This window comes from Amblyomma mixtum, chromosome 6 (assembly GCF_055824585.1).
Source record: "Amblyomma mixtum isolate Tamu chromosome 6, ASM5582458v1, whole genome shotgun sequence".
NCBI classification, from domain to species: domain Eukaryota; kingdom Metazoa; phylum Arthropoda; class Arachnida; order Ixodida; family Ixodidae; genus Amblyomma; species Amblyomma mixtum.
The window spans coordinates 149,948,142-149,967,740 of NC_143017.1; the positions used below are offsets into that span (position 1 = coordinate 149,948,142).

Here is a 19,599-nt window from a genome sequence, read left to right on the forward strand (position 1 = left end):
ATGGTTGATGGTTGCCGATGGATGCGATATTGTCAGGAAGATGATTCCAAAGAGCGATGGCACGTGCAAGTGCACGTGAATTAAAAGCGAGGGTTCTACCGTGAATGCGTTTTATGCTCTTCTGCTTATGTAGGCGGCGTGAAATGCGTGTAGGCGTTTCAAGAGGTAATGGAGATGGTCTTGTGCTGTAAAGATATTTAAGAAATAATCACAAAAGAGCAATGGAACGGCGAATGTCTAAAGGGTCGAGACCGATATCAAGTGTTATTGCTGTTATGCTGCAGTGAGGGATGTATTTGCGTGTAATGAAGCGAGCGGCTCTGTTCTTGATGGATTTTAACATGCTGATTAAGTATTTTTGATATAGAGACCATGTAGGTGATGCAAATTCTAGTTGCGGCCGTACGATTGTGAGATATGCTAGTTTTCTTACGCTGTTAGGGGAGGTTAGCAAATTCCGACGCAGGTACCCTAGTGACCTGCTGGCTTTGGCACAGATGGCTTGAATGTGTGTGGCCCATGAAAGATTATGCGTCAGATGAATACCTAAATACTTGTACGATAATGCTCGAGACACTGTAGTGCTATCTATGATGTACGAAAAGCTAGAGTTTGTATGCTTTTGGCTGAAAGAGACAATCTTGCATTTTGTCGAGTTAAGCAACATTTGCCATTTAGTACACCAGTCCGAGATGAGGTTCAGGTCATATTGGAGAGTGAGGTGATCATTCATGGAATTGATAGGACGGTAAATGATGCAGTCATCCGCAAAAAGTCGCAGGGAAGAAGATATGCCAGCGGGTAAATCGTTAATGTATATTAGAAACAATAAAGGACCAAGAACACTGCCTTGAGGCACACCAGATGTTACGTCACAGAGTGAGGAGGAGAAATTGCTAACTGTTGTAAACTGGTGACGAAAAGAAAGAAAGTTGCGAAGCCATGTCAGTGTTCAAGAATCTAGGCAAACAGCAGATAATTTAAAGAACAAGCGGGAATGTGCAACACGGTCAAAAGCTTTAGCAAAGTCCAGAAAGATGCAATCAGTTTGTAGGTTAGCGTCCATGTTGAAGTGCAGGTCAGTCGTGCATTCTAGTAGTTGCGTATCACAAGAAAATCCTTTTCGGAAGCCGTGCTGTTTAGTAAAAAAGAAATAATTAAGTTCCAGGTGGTCGTAAATGTGAGAGGCGATAATGTACTCAAGTAACTTGCAGCATATGCATATTAGTGAAATGGGGCGATAATTTTCTGGCGAATTTCTATGCCCGTTCTTGAACACAGGGATGACCTTGGCAATTTTACAGTCTGCGGGGAGCAAGCCAGATGATGATAATGACTGCTGAAAGATATGGCAAAGAATATGACTAGAAGTCGATACAGTGTCCTATAATATTTTAGAATTAATGTCATCAACACCAGCGCTAGTGGAGAGCTTGAGGTTTGTAATGAGATGATATACCTTCAGCGGTGATGTTAATAGGAGCCATATGTGAATAACCAAGGTCAGGAACACTGGGTACGTTGGAATAATATTCTTGAGTAAATACAGATGCAAAATATCTGTTGAATTCATGCGGGCATTCTCTGTCCGAAAATGGTGTGAGGTCGGCATTGCACAATGAAATGTGGTTACGAGTCCCGTCAGGAGATCTCACACGCCAAAATTTTTTCAGATTAGATTTTAAGAGAGCAGGCAGGTAATGAGAAAAGTTTTTGTTTTTGGAAGCCCGAATAGCAGTACAGTAAGATTTTAGGCATTCACGGTAGTTTTGCCAAGCAAATGGCGTGGACACAAGTTTAGCCCTCCTGTACAAACGCTTTTTTTTTTGTTTCGGTGACGGCGCAGAGTACTATTGAACCAGGGGTTAGATTTATCGTTTGAGATAGAAACCAAGGGAACATGTTTATAAACTAAATTTGTTATAGTGTTTTTAAAAAAGCATCCAGTTTTGTTTAACAGATCTGTCCGGAAATGAAGGCAAGAAGGTTGTAATGAAAAATTCGTTAAGTGCGATATTCGTATCGGTATAATTGGCTCTATTGTAATCACGAATTTGCCTAGATGTAGTACCTTGAAATTTTAATGGGACAGTAAGCTGTAATCGGATAAGCTTATGATCGGTAAAACCATCTAGGAATAGCACTTCGCGGACCGTTTCAGGCGCGCTGCAGAAAACTAGATCTCGAATATTGGAACCACGAGTTGGTTGATTGATAACTTGAAAAAAAATTAAAATCGAACATGAGGTTGATAAGCTCAACTGAGGTGTGGCATGCGGATGACAAACTGGACCAGTCTATCCGAGGGAAATTGAAGTCGCCAACCAGGTAAATGATTTCAGCTGGGCATTTTTGGATGGCGGACGTAACACTGATATGAAGCCGTGAAATGAAGGAAATCTAGCCATCGAGAAAGCTGAAAGTGGCGGCGAATAACACATGGTAAACCAGCACAGTAGATTCCTATCTCTGCTGCGATGTTTAGGACTCCTTTTTCTGATTCTGGTTAGGGATTCCGCTGTGCCACTTTTGTACATTGCACCTATCCTTATTCCGTTGTGGCATCTGCTTGCAGGCAGGCTTTTTTAATCCTGCTCCACTTCATCTTTCCTGACGTGACCCAGCCTGTGTATTGTATGTGCCAGAATATTCAGCAATGCCACATTAACGAGTATCTTTGAAGCTGGTACAGCAAAGGTTCTTCATAGATGGCTGCCTGTGGTGTATTTGCTTAGGGCGGGAAACTCCTTATGTGTTCACTGATTTTGCGTGAAATTCTCTGTGTGCACATCTTCGAGAGAGCACATTGCCTTGAGCCAGCCAAGCTGTTTTATTGCTTTAAAATGCAATACACCGTTACTGTAGGAGAATAAATGCCTTCTCACGTTGTTAAGGGAAAATAAAACTTGTCTGAAGACAGAAAGATAAGCAAACAAAAAACTGTTTTTAGGTCTCGTTTGATTAAAAACGGCGTGGACGACACGCTTTGCAGTTAGAATTCGGTGGGCTTGAGTACCATTGATTTATCAAGTGGTAATAAGCCTCGTACCGTACTAACGACATAATATCAGAGGGAAGGAAACTACGATGCAACAATGAAACGGGGCATTTCCTTCCTCCCGCGCGCAGGATAACAGCGATGCTATTGTGAAACAGCACCGGTCTTCTTACTGCGACTGATTGGTGCCGCTATTGGCAATGACGTAAACGATGAGAGGATTCACTTTACGATTTATGCGTTTTGAATAACCATACACAAAGTCGTAACCCATGGTCAGGACAACTTAGCCGAGCGTGGTAGCCAGTTTTTTCGACGTTATGCGCACAAGAGAGAACCAGACGGAAGCGCAGGTGCTCTGAGACAACGTGAAATAAACTGGGGGCTTGAGCGGTCGAGGTGACGGCAACCGAGATATGGCTGAAGCAGACTCGGTGAAAGCGGCGAAGCGTGAGGGTCGCGCGCTGCTCGGTATGTCAGTGCGTCAGTGGTAATTGTCTGAAGCGCTTGGTTATGCACGGAGGGTCGCCGTAGTTCCCGCTACTTACAAACCCAATAGGCACTGGAACTCCCTCGGACGTCGTGCGGACGTCCTGAAAATCCGCCTTATATCCATGGGAGTTATAATGTCCATTGGGAAGTGTTGTTGCAGCGGGCTCGGCGCTCTGTATTGGATTCAGACGACCATTAATGTACAGGTGCCTGCGGTTCCTGGAAAAAAGTTCACTCTGCGCACTGGTGGTTTAGTAATACCATTATTTGACTTATTATAAGAGCGAGGCACTTGGCAGGCTGTTGGAGTTTCCGTTGAATAAACCAAGGCGCAACACATTGGGATAAACAACGTGAGAAAATACGACCGCTGGCGTTGCATTGTTTCTTCCTGCGCGTTAGTCTGAATTTGCGATAAAATATGCCTAAGTAAATTCTAACGAGACCAGCAACAACTTTTATTTATTTATTTATTTATTTATTTATTTATTTATTTATTTATACAGAATACCCCTAAAGGCCCTCGAGAGGGTATTACATGGGGGGGGGGGGGGGCACAGGCAATTGAACAGAATAAAACAAAACCACAAATATAAAACAAACAACAAAAGCACAAATAAGACACTTTGGATGACATAAGTAAGCAAAAGAATCAATCAAAAGCACAAATAAGACAGTTTGCATGACATAAGTAAGCAAAAGAATCAAAAGAATGGCAGCGCGGCAAAGAACGAAGATTACTGCAGTATTAAGATTATACAAACAGAACACTAATACAATGAATCTTTTTAGTAACAAACCCTGCAAAAAAGGAAGCCATGAACAAATAAAATAACAATGTATGCGAAGAGTTAAGCAGTAGTTATTGAAGATATAAGTTTAAAATATTTATCAGGATCAGTGGTGGTTGCGATATGTGAAGACATTGTGTTCCAGTCGGACATTGTGCGTGGTGAGAATGAATGCGCATAGATAAATGTTCTGCACGTGAAACGTCTAACTTTAAAGGGATGATCGCGGCGGTCAAAAATCGAAGGAGGCAAAGAAAGTTTTCACGTCGCTTTAATGCTGGTTAATTTACGGCGAGAGCAACAAAATATACTTTTATCTATTGTTTACGCTTATGTCTGCTCCATAATCACGATACATTTCACGATGCTTGTTTGACTACTATATTTAAGAGTTTTCAAACGGTGCCGTGATAACCTAGCATGGTAACTGGGGCCTGCCCGTGCAGGGTGTTACACCTTCTTCCTATAGTTTAACAAAGGCCGAAAAAATTTAATATTGAGGGTATTAAGCACACCTCGGCATAGCGATGAGTCCTGCACTGCTCGTCGTAATCAGAAATTCAGTTGAAAACGGCTAATCAAAAACGGCTAAATTTAATCGAAGACGGCTATCATAGGTTAGTTGGTAAGCGAACCGAACAATAGTGTCTGCGAAAATTGCTACATAAGGTTTATTACAGGTCCCATGAAAGCGAATGTGCACTGAGAAAGAAGTGACAGGATTATTTTTACCTGTCCGAGCAGAGGAATCGGAAACAGCTATACAATATCTCAATGGTAGAAGTGACATTGACAATACTTTAATGAGCGAGCTCAGAAATATATCTCACAGACATGAAGCGCCCGTTTTGGCCCATATCATGAGAATCAGTTTAAGGGCACAGGGCAGGCCTATACAGGGGCAGGACCTCGGTGATATCATAAACGCCTAGGATAAATTCCTGGGATATCACTGCATGTGAACTCCGAGCAAACATTGCAGAATGTGGGCACTAAGTCTAATATGGTGATTCGGAAATTGCATTCTCAGAAAGGCATTCACTGGTGCGCGCTTCAAGACGACGGGGTTGAAAACGCATCGACATTTTGGGTTCACCCATGGAGACACTTCATGAGAATCTATGACTGAGCATGTCGCTGGGAACTCATATGGGATGATATTTGTATATAGGGGATGATATATGATATGCACATCAGGTACCGGGGATTTCTCTAAACTAGCACGTGACAGGTATCGTTGTCTGTAGGGAACGTGGGGAAATAAGTGAGCCGAGTAGCTTTACGTTTATTTGCTTGGTCTCTAACCAAAAACAAAAAAAGAACTTTCACAAAAGCAACACAGGAGTGAAGGAATCATGCGCTTCACATCAGGCAAAAGGGGCACAAAAGTTTGGTTTGGTTTATTAGGGTTTGACGTCCCAAAGCAACTCAGGCTATGAGGGGCGCCGTAGTGAAGGTCTCCGGAAATTTCGACCGCCTGGGGATCTTCAACGTGCACTGACATCGCACAGTACACGGGCCAAAGTGAGAAGTACTAACATTCAACAAAACATATTTTTATTCCACCGCGCTGTTGCTGAAGAACGAATTCAGCTCAGAAAAAAAATGCCAGTTTTGCTTTCGACATCGCTTATACAACAAAAGTGAGAATGAGGGCAAACTACAAAGAAGTCAGATGTTTCCGCTGAACTTTTGGTTTTGAAAACCTGGCTGTCCTAGCTCTATATCAAGGGGTGGAAAAGCGAGTTAGCTAGTAAACAATATAAACGATGTTTCCGGCATTCGAAATTAGCGGAAAACAAAAATCGATATTGTTTCCAATTTTAGCATATGCCGTGTGCCTTCAACTACAGGTGTGTGCATAGAAACGATTTGATGTATCGTTGAGTATTTTCCGAGTATGTTGTGCATGGCTTCGTTACCTTGTGCTGCGTTGCCTTCTTTTGTTAACCACCCCCACGCTTTTTCCCTCTTCCGAACTAGTCGCGTGCCCGCCCAAGCCCGCCTCCCTCTTTCACCTCTTTCAAGCAGCGCCTTCGCTGGACCATCTTAGCGTTTGGGTTGCCTGTCTCGGCTGTGTTCCTCTTTTCCCTTTGATTTTTTCTCTTTGATTTTTTCTCATTTCTTTCATTTTTTATCTTTCTTATTTACTGATATTTTTTTCTTTTTCAAGCCCTCTGTGTGCCATGTTCACTGCTATAAGAAGATGCGTCCATGCACTGCATGATCATTCTTGAAAAAGACCAGTCCCTGGTCGAAACGTTGAATAAATCTGTTAAGTTTTTCAATGTGACTTCCCCAACTTGTTATATTTTTAGTTGCCTTGAAGATATTGCTATCCCTTATATATATATATATATATATATATATATATATATATATATATATATATATATATATATGAGAGAAGCCAACAGCCACATAAACCAAGGGGCACAGGGGATTTTTAATTTATGTATTTATTTTGTGGTGTTGATCAATTTAGAATATTACTGAATATGTTATCGCTTAAAGATAATTGATTAGAAAAGCAGAAGAAAAAACAACCACATGCCGCCGGTGGGATCCGAACCCACGACCTATAATTCTTCACTTCCCGCTCACAGCACCGATAGCGCAGCGTCGTGTCTTGCCTCGCGCATTTTTCTACATCTAAGAAAACTGTTCTCGTGCACAACTGTCGCTGCCAAATATATTCAGCAAGCGTGGTATTCAGCACTTCCAACGCACGAATATTGGTCCGCTTTTCTACCGCCACCTATGAGAGCGGAGCAAGCTTCGAGGCTTTGTCGTTCCTTCGATGGGCACACGGTGGCGTCCGTATACTGCTTGGCAAGTTTGGCGGTAAAACGCACGTCGCTTTCAATATATGAATAAAGTATAGGAGCTGACTCGCAGAGATGCACAAGTAGTACTCCATCCTGGACATGGAAGAAGGAAAGCTCAGGAGAGGCCCTCGCTATCCGAGCTGCACGCCAAAAGGTGCGCCGGAAGGGACGCGTTTTCGCAAGGACTACTGGGAGTCTTTGGCCGACGGCGCAGCCAATGGTAATGCTGGGCGCAGCGGCGTCGTCTGCTACAGTGAATGCCGCGCATACGCAAGTGCGTTGAGACGGCGGCCAAGTGGGGGGGGGGGGGGGGGGGGGGGGGGCAGGGGGGAGCGGCTATAAAACATGTGACGTAACCGCCTCTCCTCTCCTGAGTTGTTTCCTTCCTCCATGAGCCTGGGCTAGTAGCTTACTTAGTTCGTCATTCGCTTATGCATTACGATCACCGTATGGAGACCAACACAATGTATTTGTCTGTCTTTGTCATCCATGTGCCTGAATTAATTCCACTCCGCTCTTCATGAGCAAATTCGTTCTTAAGATACTTCGGAACCTTCCGACACCTGACCTGTAGCCTATCTACTAATCGAGATCGATCACAGTTCGGACCAATCACGACCCTGGCCCTACTTATATTTTGTTTGGCGATTGTGACAGGCTTGTCGGTCCTGTCGGGCTTGCTGTATGTCCTTCCCTGTCCCTTTCTGAAAAAAAAGGTGATGTGTAAATGCGCAACGTTCTCCAATGTTCAACCAGCTCATCATAAGCTACGCCAAATCCTCCTCTGGACAAAAACCTGTACAGCAACATCTGATTAACTATACCCTGCGCGAGCTGCAGACACCGTACCCCAGGAACTTTACAAGCCTCCGGATTTAAGCTGGAATATTTCTTTCTTTGGTGTCCACTGTATAAGAGACCATCAGAGCTCTGTTTTGTGCATTGGATGCACAGTGCAGCTTATTTCCTCATTTTAGTTTCACATAGAGTATCATCGACTATGGAGTTTTTTCAAATGCTGTCTATTGCTCCCACCTTAATTACTTTCAATAGAATGTTGCGCCGTCTTTCATACCGCTCATTCTTTCCTGTTGGCCTTGAAGTTCCCTCGGGATAATAGCATTTTATATTTTCCTTTTCTGAGATATCGGTAAGCTGCTATACCAACAGCTTATAAACGGCAGTTATAAACAGTATAATACATTTTAACCTAATAGGCGGCTAACTAATCAGGTTAGTGCCTCAGTGTAGTATTCAAACTTGAACCATGTTGGCGGGTGCTAGGTGATTAACTAATCAGGTTAGTGCCTCTGTGTAGTATCCAAACTGGAACTGATGTTGGCGGGCGCTAGGTGGTTAACTAATCAGGTTAGTGCCTCTGTGTAGTATTCAAACGGGAACTCATGTTGGCGGGCGCTTGGAGTTTATTTGGATCTACGATGGAGGGCGCTAAACACCCGAGTAGTGAGTAGTGCAGAGTCACTGGAAACTTCCAGTGACTCTAGATTAGGGTAGAGATACTGTTCGTGCTTCTTTTGGGCTGCCGTGAGGAACAAGTACAGCATAGTAGAGTGAGAAGTAGGGAATCTGCGCTTGAAATGTGATTCCCAATGTTTTTCGCGCAGAACCATAACAACGACAATGAAATTCGCCGGCTGCTGTTGTGTCGTTACGACCTGGAGCGGAGGACATAGCAGAATGTTACGCTAGAAAAAGCAGAAGCCAAAAAAAAAAAAGAGGAGGAAACGAAAATTGGCAGGAAGGAGAAGACAGCAGCTGGCTTTCCTTTTTTATTTTGCGTGCCTGGTTTAGCAAAGAAGACAAACGATGTGCGTAAGAGCAAAATTCAGGTAGCGTATTTCCAAGCACTGTTCAGAACGGTGCAGCCTCATAATAATATTTGATAAAAAGAACTACCCAGGGCTTCTGAATGGTCAGAGGACTGAAAAGGTGGTTTAAAACTGCGAAGAACCTCAAGCGAGAATTTTTCGAACTGCCTAAAGGAAGGATAACGATTTCGATTTTGAAGGTTGAAGGTTTATTTCCGCAACTGGGTGTTGCGAGGACAGCCAGGGAAAAAGCTGTATAGACAGCTTGAGAGGTCCTGGCTTCCTCTTACAGTGCAGCATTGACGGTGGCGGAGTACGACATCAAACAAAATGTAAGTAAAGTATGATCGGTACAGAGAATGAGACATGTACGTTCAATACGTAGTACATTGTGCTTATAAAAGAAAGAAGAACTACATTAGATCAAAGAGCCTATAAAGGCAAACACAGGGAGGAGAAAATAAATGACAGCAAAATTGACAGGTGATGCAGGTCTCAAAAGACAACATGCGTTTTGGCGTTGTATATGGGCTGTGGCTTGGCTTAGGCAGGGCGTGTACAAGGTGAAAAAGAAAAAAAGAAGCAGGGCAGAAACGTATCAGCACTTTAAATATTTACTTGTCCTTTTAATAGAGCCCAGAGACCACAGCTTTGGCAAAAAAAAAGAGAGAAAAAATTGACAAGATAGTTCGACATTATGAGAGACCGTATATGTTCAGCGTATTTGTCCCGCAGTGCTAAAGGGACCCTTTGTTCTGATGGCAATATTCTAAAGCTACAAACCTGCAGAGGTGTTCCTTGTGAGCACCCGGGTCAAATTGAAAAGCACTGCGTAGACACTATAATCTACAAATAAATTTTAGAAATTGCTGCTCGCAACAAATTAGGGAGGCATCTCTCCGCGCTTTCCTATAGGCGCTCCGATCCCCGTCTGATTTAAAGCGGGGAATCTGAGCGATCCTTCACATTGGGCGAGTTTTCTCACTAATTAGAGCTATATACAATTCGATTTTTTTTAGTCGAAAGAAATGTATTACAATGAAACACAAAATATTTACAGCATGCCTCATTTCTCTTCAAGTTGCGAAGCCTGCACGCACCAGATGTGAACAGATGGGCTGACAATGCAAAGTAATGACAAGATTTATAAGGTGCCCAAATCATGTAATGTTCTATTAAAAAACTTTGGCCGAAGCATTCATTAGCCTAGACTTCTAAAGTTATGTGCACAGTGGCCGGATAGGCGAGACGTGCTTCGTTCTTTCCTGAGGTTAAGCACAGGCCGTCATCGAAGGCGTCATCGAAGTATGCTTAACATAATAGTGGGTTGCTTGTTGGCAGAGTATTTTCTATTCACCAACGACCATACACACAAAAAAGCTTCGAAAGGTAATTAAATTACATTAATAATCACTTCCCTGAAGTTGCGAAAATGCCCTTCGTCGTGCTGAATAGCCTCTCTGCTGATGCGGTTTAGGGAACCCAGCTGAGTACATGCTGAAAGCTTTTTCAATGAAAAGCCTTAGGAACAACTAGCAACAAACAAAGGCGCGTCTAGCGAGTGACGTCAGAGTACGTCGAGCTGTTGTCCGTGGTCTGGGTCCAGTCTATCCTGGGCGGCGTGACAGGTATGCACATATACGCCAGCGGTGTGTCGCCCGGCGTGGAGGTATAGTCATCGTCCGAAGGCAGCGACTTGACCGCGGCCATGGCGAGCAGCAGGCAGGTGAACAGCAGCAGCAGCACCATGAACGCTGGGATGATGGCGTGCTCGAAGGTCAGCCAGCCACGCCTGCTTCCTGGCTCGCCCGGCCCCTCGTTTGCCTGCGCAGCGGGCGCGCTGTCGCCTCAGTTTTGATGCTTTTTGTCTGGTAAATGTTTAATGCGGAAATGCATTCTAGAACTGGCGTGCCACATTTAAAGCCATCTCGTTTTTGAGCGAAAGCTACATTGGCCACGAATTCGCGATATCGCTGTGGCGGTGCTCCGAGGAGGCACAGAGACCAACCTTGAGCCGTTGCCTAGGAACCGCCGCAGGTGGCCGACGCCGCGCGCCATCTGGCATGACGTCACACCGCGCGCCTCGCCGCGGAGCCGCCGTTTGGTATGACGTCACACCGCTTGCCTCGTCGTTGAACTCGCTTTCGCTACGTATATCCATGCATAGCCGAGCAAAGCCACTGCCAATTTTTTTGCCGTACGCAATTCATAGGGCTGACCTGGTACAAGGTGATGTCCCAGTCGAGAAAAAAAAAAACAGAAAAACTATGTCGTTACAACTAATTTTTTTGCAGTATTTCTGGCAATGAACTTATAGCAACAACAGAATTTTCTGCAGGAGTGTGTTGTTCCTTGTAGTAGCGATAGAAAAACAGAAAAATAGTACAGTACTACAATAAAAATATCTCGTTGCGATAAGGCAACAAATCATTTCGTCGTATACTTGGCGTGATTGTCGTTTTTTTTTTCGACGGGGCTAAGTCACAAGGAAGCTCGTCCATGTGTTTAAGAGCGTGCACAGCATACTCGTATGTGACCAAGGACCCACGGTTATCCGTGCTATCCAGGTGAACTTTGGAGCAGAGGAATATGAAAATGAAAGGAAGTAGAGGGTGCCCGAGCCGACCAAGAACCTTGTGTCTGGCGCTCTTTGGCCTTAGATGCCCTTGCGCCAAAAAATCTAGCATCATCAGGAAATAGAGGGCGAAGAAGGAGACAGCCTCGATAGGACATATAGAGGCCTCCGGGGACAATCGCCAGGCATACGTTGCCGCAGCAGTGACATCTAGCATTGCGCCTTGGTGCTTTGCAATTTTTTTCGCTTTGTTTCAGATAGCAACGCAGGAGACTCACTACGACTTAATCAGCGTCAGTCCTATGACGTAATCGGGATGTTTCGCTGTCACTAGATGGCTAAAGACAATGTTATCCAAGTTGACCTGAGCCTCAGTGAACACATATGGACCAGGAAGGGACCTTTTAAATGGCGATAGCATCGAGAATGATGAAAAGAGCATGATCATCTCTAGGTGTGTCATTCGCTAATCCTGAGAATGGCTGCACCTTTTGGAAGAGACCGGAGGCGGTGAGATATTGCGCAGCTATGTTTGCTGCTTGTCCCACCCATGGGACAGCGAAGTGTCTTTCGAACAAGGTGTGGGCTGCATCTCGTTTACAGGAGCGGGTTACAAATGCGGTCACTACACCAAACGCAAACAGCAAGCACCAACTTCTTTTTTTTTTATCCCTATTGTGTTGTAGGCTAGTTGGCGATCCATTTTAAGGGCACTTCAGCATGGCAACAGAAGGCGAGACAGAGATGAAGAATACACGACAGTAAGCCCTGTGCTGTATTCTTTTTCTCTGCCCTCGTCCTATGCAGCTGCACCGAAGCGCCATTCTGGAACAAAAACATAAACCAAACAAATTATTGCACTGCTTTAACATTCCGCTAGAGTCCTCAGGCGACCGGACTGGTTTAGTGGTTCGTGAGCTTGCCTGACTAAGGCTGAGTGAGACCCGTTCATTATTTCTTTCAGTTCGGTGTGCTAGCGCTAGCTCTCGATAAAGCCCCGAGCTTTCACTCCTACTGACTGTATAAGAAAGATTAAAACAACAAAAAATGGTAGGGGCTTAACGTAGTTAAACCGAGTAGATCTGCGAATGCAGGTGTTCATTCTTCAATTGGAGGGGGCACTTAAACTCCGCCTCAGGGGTGTGACATGATATCATTAGCGGGTAATGCCCGTGTATGCTGAATTGGTAATTCCTACTTAAGATTCATAGATGGCGACGAGTCCTCATATACCTCTACCAGCGCAGTGGCGCAGCGGTTAAGCGATGCGCCACTGCACTGGCAGGTGGCTGTTTCTATTCGAGCCACCCGTCGTTGCTCTTGTTGCTCTTCCCGAGCAACCTCTCGCTATAGTGCCTAGTATATTCTAGGCACTATACTCTCGCGCAGGTGGCACGACGCTCGTCCGAACTTACCCGAGCTTACCCGAGTAACTCGTGTAAGCTCGGGTAGTAACTCTGGTTGCTAGGCAACGGAACAAGATCGTACCTGCCGTTTTTACCAATACGCTTGACGCGTTAGCTAGTGGTTAAGCGTTTGGTTTAGCTCGTGCCGGCCAGGAAGCCGGCACGACGCCGTCATGAGCTGCGAAACCCGACGCCTGTGCGAGGGTGGTGTCCTCTGGGTGTGCAGGCGACAGGCGACTAAAGCCCCTCGATAATTTGAAAGTAGCGTCTTTCTGTGAACTATGCCGCCGCGCCGCGCACTCTCTCCGATCCTCCTCTCTCACCTCTCCCATCGGCGCTTTTCTCAATGGTGATTGGCTCCGCATGCGGTCTCTGGGAAAAGCGCGCGGAAAGTTCGCTCTTTTTGTGTTTTCATTTTTCGTCGGCGCCATTTTTTGGCCAGCCGCCGCTGCTACGACCGAGCTTCCTGGCATTGCGCGCTTGCACTTCGCGTTATTCGCGCTCTTTTAGAGCAGCGCTATGCTGAGTTGCTGCGCATTTCAGTGCACAAGCCAGCATGAAAAAGGCTTTGTTCTTTTCGCGATTCCGAGCGGCAAGAAAGACAGCATTAGAAGAAAAAAACGGCTGCACAACATCGGCCGCAAGAACTTTACCCCGACGAAGACTGCCCACCTCTGCGAGCAACTGTGCATTTCTTCCAAGCGACTGTGTATACTGAAACTGCATGCAAGCGCATCACAAAGCCGACAACCTCACTTAATTCACTGATCATTTTGCGTCGTTATGCGTGTTATTGTTGTCACTTCATAGTTCCGCTCAACGTGCTATAATAGCGGCGGCTGATGCATACAATGTGTGTGCATGTGTTAGCAGGTGTGGAAGCAAAAGTGTTGGTATGCGTGCAGCGGTATCCGCGGTGCGGTAAATTTTTCGAACCTCTGGTAATGGTGCACATCGCAGTAATGCGGCGCATGTCCCGAGCGAGATTTAACCTAGATTTTTTTTTATGAATGCAACTTCTCTAACGATCTACGCTTATTTGTTGTTTTGTTGAACCGTTACGCTTCTACCGGGTGAGATTATCAATGCCACATTCTCGGAAAAGACCTCATATTGCATTCACATAAATAATTCATTTTTTAGTCGCTTCAGTGCTTTCCATTGTTGCCTGAATGTACTCAAGTATTGTAAATATCCAATGCATGGAATTTCTGTATATTCGGTTGGTTGGTCGGTTGGTATATGGGGTTTAACGTCCCAAAGCGACTAAGGCTATGAGAGACGCCATAGTGGAGGGCTCCGGAAATTTCGACCACCTGGGGTTCTTTAATGTGCGCTGACATCGCACAGTACACGGGCCTCTAGAATTTCTCCTCCAAAGAAATTCAACCGCCGCGGCCGGGATCGCGGCGGTTGAATTTCTTTGGAGGAGATATTCATTGCTACAGTTTGTGATCATTTGCTTTAGTTGAGCATGGTCGCGTGGCCTTTTGTTGAATACATCATCCGCTCAAAAACTATGGGCATACATCTGAGCTGTTTCATTTCCATAAGTATGTTTTTGTTTTCTGTGTTTTATTTCGAGGACTGCACCCAACGGGTGACAGATGGAGGCCACTATTGAATTGGTCATGTTAAAATTAGGCTTGACACCAATTTTGATGAAATTCAGACAAGGACAAATTTCAGTGGTTGAGAGGGCCAAATTTTGGGGTGCGGACACTTTCCTTGGATGACGGAAAATCGGTGCGCGGATCTTTGGCTCTTGGTTTCGGCTCGACATCACCTCAAGGTCGCCGACAGCGGGAGCTAAAGTCGTTTCATGCTTAATGGAAAAAAGTTCATATTCGTTTTCAAGCCGCCGCGAAAATTCTCAACTATAAAAACGATTAAGCCGTTGCATGTGCACTGCGCGGTGCCAAACTCAGACTGAACCTTAATGAAAAATTTTAGGACGGCCATCGAAGCAAATGCGCCAGCTTATTCCCAGCAACCATCCCACTTCTGAAACTCCACTCGTGAACAACTTCATAAACTGTACTTCCGCGATAATTAGTTCGAAGTGAATCTACATTTAACTAAAGATTGGTATGCTGAAAATATTCAGGAATGTTCAAATATATTGTAAATATTATGCTTCATATACTATGCCGTGTTGAGACAGACGGTATTGAAAAGTCAAAAAGAATGTGAGATATATGCAGCAAGTGGTTTTGTTCGTGCCGCAAGAGCTCGTAATTGGCACTTTCATTGCGTGTACGAGACGCTAATTTATGTGGCTCGTGGTAGTCACGCGTGTCGCATGACTTTCTCGTGTTTTTATCCAATAACAGAGCGTAGAAAAAGCGCGAACTTAAGAGCGCGCGCATGTGTCAGCCAACTGCCCGGACGGCGAGCGAGCGACGCCCAAAAAAGCGTGCCGTGTGCAGCGCGCGCAGCCGGCGGGCGAGGATATTCGAGGAGGAAAACGCCGGAGTGGAGGAGAGTGTCGCTACTTTCAAATTATCGAGGGGCTTTACAGGCGACAGCGGCGCGGCGCCATCTGTTGGAACGCAGCTGAAGCGGTTGCTAGGCAACGACGGCTCAAGGCCATTTGGTAGCAGCACAGCCACGACCATACACGACGAGCCGGGATGGGCTCTAGTAATGTCAACAAAACACAAGACAACTCAAAACTTGGAGGACACCTAATTAGGTGTGACAAAGCGGCAGCCTAAAATCCTCGATGTGAGCTACCATGCGCGACCTCACATACCATACAAGTGGACATGGGATTTCCCTTAATCCATCTTTCCACCTGCTAACCGTAGCAGGTGACAGGTAACAAACATGTAACAGGTAACAAAATGGGACACCACCGGTGAATGCACGGACACGGAGCTGTTACGTTATCGCATAGTAATGCAGCCAGTAATGGGGTTGGGACTCAGCGCCTGTTCTAATCAACGTCACCCCTCAAAATAGTAAAGACAGTCGGGTTGCTGTAGGGCGCATGCGTAAAGTGAGCTATGGCAAACCAGCGCGCAAGGTGCGGACCGCCGATGCAGGACCGAAAAAGCAGGAGGAGGAGGAGGAGGAAGAATGCGCCCACCGCGCGAGAACGCTCGGGGTTGTCTAGATTGCCTCACGTAAAACATCAAGCACACCATAGTTCACAGCACGAGAGTCTGAGCTATGGGAATAAAACACACATAGACTGTTGTGCTGGTGAGCCGGGCGCCACTACAGCTGGTGTTCAAAGCGGCAGAGCAGTATCGCTAGTGTTACGGCGTATTTCGATTGGCGATCCGGGACAAGTGTGCTTGCTCTGCGAAGACTAAAGACGTGTTTCGAAGGCCGTGTTCCAAGGGCAACGTGGATTCAGACCCTGAGTTCGGATTGGGCCGAGACGGTATGGACCCCAAACATCTTGCTCCTTCGCGGATACGGAGAGCGGCACAGGTTTATTTGACTGGAATACATCATTAGTCTTACCTCTTCTATCGCCCGCCCTTGTGTCTGCCATCGTCTTGGACTAAACAATTTCATGATTCCTTTGCACTGCAATAGTTGAGGCCGGTATACTGCATGCCTACATCCATAATGCAGGTGCATGCAAGTCTATAGTCTGCAGTATAAGGTGAGATACACCAAATCCGTAACATGCGCATGTCTCAAGAAGCCAAAATTCCTGCAGAAATATAATTCAATTCAATTACTTTTATTTCCTTTTTCAGAGGAGGAGACAGGACAAAATACCGTGACAACGGCTTGACGCATGTCCTGCCCCCTTACAAATAGTCAGTCATACAGATACCTTTGTGGCACAATTGTTTGACAGGTCAAGACAAAGAAGTAAAGGAATACACAAGCATTAGCAACCTTTGAGCGGTCACTCAAAACACACCAAGTTTCGCAAATGAATGCGAATAGACATAAAGAGTAGTCATCAAGAGACGTTAATTAGGAAGGACTAAGAACATGCTACACACTTCACATAGATAAAGACGATAGAAATGACTTAATCTTAGAAATCGGGTTAGAAAAAAGATCGAACGACTCTTGCTCCAACCGATTTAACAAAGAGGGGAGCGTGTATGACAAAGATTCTTTGCAGTAGTTTGCTCGTGGTGTGGGCACATTCCACATTTCAGTATGACGGGTGCGGTGACAAGATTCATTGTTAACCGATGTCTTGAAGCATACCAGTAATCTGTAACTATACATTCTAAAAATGGGAGCAATGTCATATTGCAAAAAGAAATCACGGGAAGGATAACGGTAAGGAACATTTGCTATACATCTCAAAGCTCTTTTCTGAAGTAAGTGCCGATTAGACAAGTTTGTGACAACAGTTGTGCCCCAAACGAGGTTACAATATTGCAGTAAAGACAGCACTAGGGAATTGTACAGCATAATTATAAGTTTTTCGGGAAGCATGCGTTTTAATCTGCACAAAACCCCTACTGCTGAGGCTACTTTAGAACAGACATGTTCTATGTGTTTATTCCATGTTAAGCGCGTTGAAAAGATTACACCAAGGATTTTCGCAGATTCTACTAATTCTAAGGAATTTGAGCCTAGGCGTATATTAAGTGGCTCGGAAATGTGCTTTCCCTTCGGCAAATATAACAAAGGACTAATCCATCAATCAGGTTTCACGCTCTTAGCGAAACGTCCTCCTAATCAAGCCTCAATCCTATGGTTTCCAGGGCACACGGAACACACGGGAGGGAATGATGCCACCTACCGGCTGGGCCGAGCAATCTTACCGGGATTCCCCCTTAGCCGAAGAGGCAGAGGAACACGCTACACAGCCCATAATCAGCTTCGCCGAACACCTACAGGCCTACAGACAGGCCAGACAGACGTACCCTACACCTCACAAAACTCTAGACAAGGCAGAAGTGCACACCCTTCGCCGACTACAAACAGACACTCTCGTACCTCCACTTAAACTTCAGCAATGGTACCCCTCACTCTACAAACCACAGTGCCCACACGTGGAGCCTTTCACATGGTGTGGGCATGCCAATTCAATCCTGCTAAAGACAGACTTCCGAATCCAAATTTGGAGCAGCGGGAGGCCATTCTGCACAAAGAGGACCCCGACCAGCAACGAAGACTGGTTCGCAGGGCGCACGCTGCGTCGCAGGCCAATAGGCTGCCGGAATAGGCGGACCACCCAAGGCTCCGATAATTGCCATTCTTTAAATAAAGTTTTCAATCAGTCAGTCTCGGGAAGTCGACCTGGTTTCTGACCGTTTCCACATCTTGTCCGCTTCTCATTATTTTCTGACTAAAAATGCACATACTGCTTAAACGGAAGACGCCCGATCTCAGAGCTCTTGCGAAATCAGTGATGGAGCCGACCAGCGGCTCCTCAGTGGTCAAGGACACAACACTTACCCCATACTTGCGCTTTTGCAGCTGCTGGTCTCTGGCCCACTGGCAGGAGTCACACACGTTCCAGGCGTGCAGCTCCATGTCTTGCAGTTGGTCCTCGGCGGCGGCGTAGTCGAGGGGCTCGTTGTACCAGGGCGAGTCCTCGCCGTCGCCTTGGTAGCCGTCTTGGCGGCCCGCCTCGCAAGCGCACACGTGTGTGCCCGCTGCGTACAGCTGCGGCTCGTAGTGGCACTGGCATTGGCAGTACGGTGCGGCCACCGCTGGGGAAGATGGAGTCGCCGCCGGGAGGCCGCTGCTGTAGCCGAGTGCAGCCGGCGAGGGGCCGCCGCCGTAGTCGGGTGCAGCTCCTGGGAGGCCGCCGCCGTAGTCGGGTGTAACCGCCTGCAGGCCGCGGCCGTAGTCGGGTACAGCCGCTGGGGCGCCTCCGCCGTAGTCGGGTGGAGCAGCCGCCATTCTTAAGAGCTTTCTTTTCCTCTTCTTTTGCCCTCCCGCTAGGGCACTTTGGATGGTGGTTGTCAATGCCGCTGGGGGAGATGTTATGATATGGCATGGTATGGATAGTGGTGTTTTGACGGCCCGAAGTGACTCACGTTATAAGGGACGCCGTAGTGGAGGGCTCCTGATTGATTAGACCCGTTGTAATTCTTTAACGTGCGCTGAAAACGTAGAGCACACGGGCGTTTTTGTTTTTCGAAATATGGCCGTCGCGGCCGGGATCGCACCCGCGACCTTGGGACCAGAAGCCTAACGCCAAAGCCGCTAAGCCACCACGCGGTGGGTATGGTATGGTATGGTATGGTATGGTATGGTATGGTATGGTATGGTATGGTATGGTATGGTATGGTATGGTATGGTATGTGTGATTTAACGATCCAAAGTTACACACTGACTATGGAGACGCCAGACAATGCGATAGGCGGAGACCGCTCCCAGGAATGGGAGTGCTGAAATGTGCTTGGCTACTGTCTGAGTGGCTTTCATAAGAAGTAAATTTCGCGATGTGTATGAAGTCAGTCATCAACCTTTTATTTTCTGGGATGGTGTGGAAGAGGTGGATGGTGCCCGCATATGACTGACAAGTCGCTACCTGTCATAAGCAGTTGCTGGAAAAGACAAAAACAAAAAGCTCCCAGACCTGACGCGAGTTCGGACGAGAGGGCAGAATAAAGTAACGCTCTTACATGTGCCAGATATCATTCCCGCGCATTGCCTGGACTCTGTAAGCGGCGTGAGCAGGAAGGTCCGGGGCGAAGGCATTATAATGCTACATTATACATGGTACTTAAGTTTGTGGA

At 46.1% G+C, this 19,599-nt stretch overlaps 1 protein-coding gene across 1 annotated transcript; it reads right to left on the reverse strand.

The window, feature by feature from the left end:
• Positions 1 to 9,855: 9,855 nt before the first annotated feature.
• LOC149340748 (uncharacterized) lies at positions 9,856 to 18,757 on the reverse strand. The gene is made up of 2 exons (XM_089551340.1): positions 18,308 to 18,757; positions 9,856 to 10,762 (listed from the first exon to the last, which is right to left on the reverse strand). Exons 1-2 carry the CDS (start codon positions 18,755 to 18,757, stop codon positions 10,493 to 10,495), a joined length of 720 nt encoding a protein of 239 aa, XP_089407466.1. The 3' UTR covers positions 9,856 to 10,492.
• Between the last annotated feature and the right edge of the window lie 842 nt (positions 18,758 to 19,599).

Excerpts from the sequence above, each read along its gene's own strand:
- LOC149340748 (XM_089551340.1), bottom strand. The coding sequence starts at position 18,757 with ATGGCGGCTGCTCCACCCGACTACGGCGGAGGCGCCCCAGCGGCTGTA. Across the intron at positions 10,763-18,307 it reads TGCAAAAGCGCAAGTATGGG|GCAAACGAGGGGCCGGGCGA; the intron begins GTAAGTGTTGTG and ends CCCGCTGCGCAG.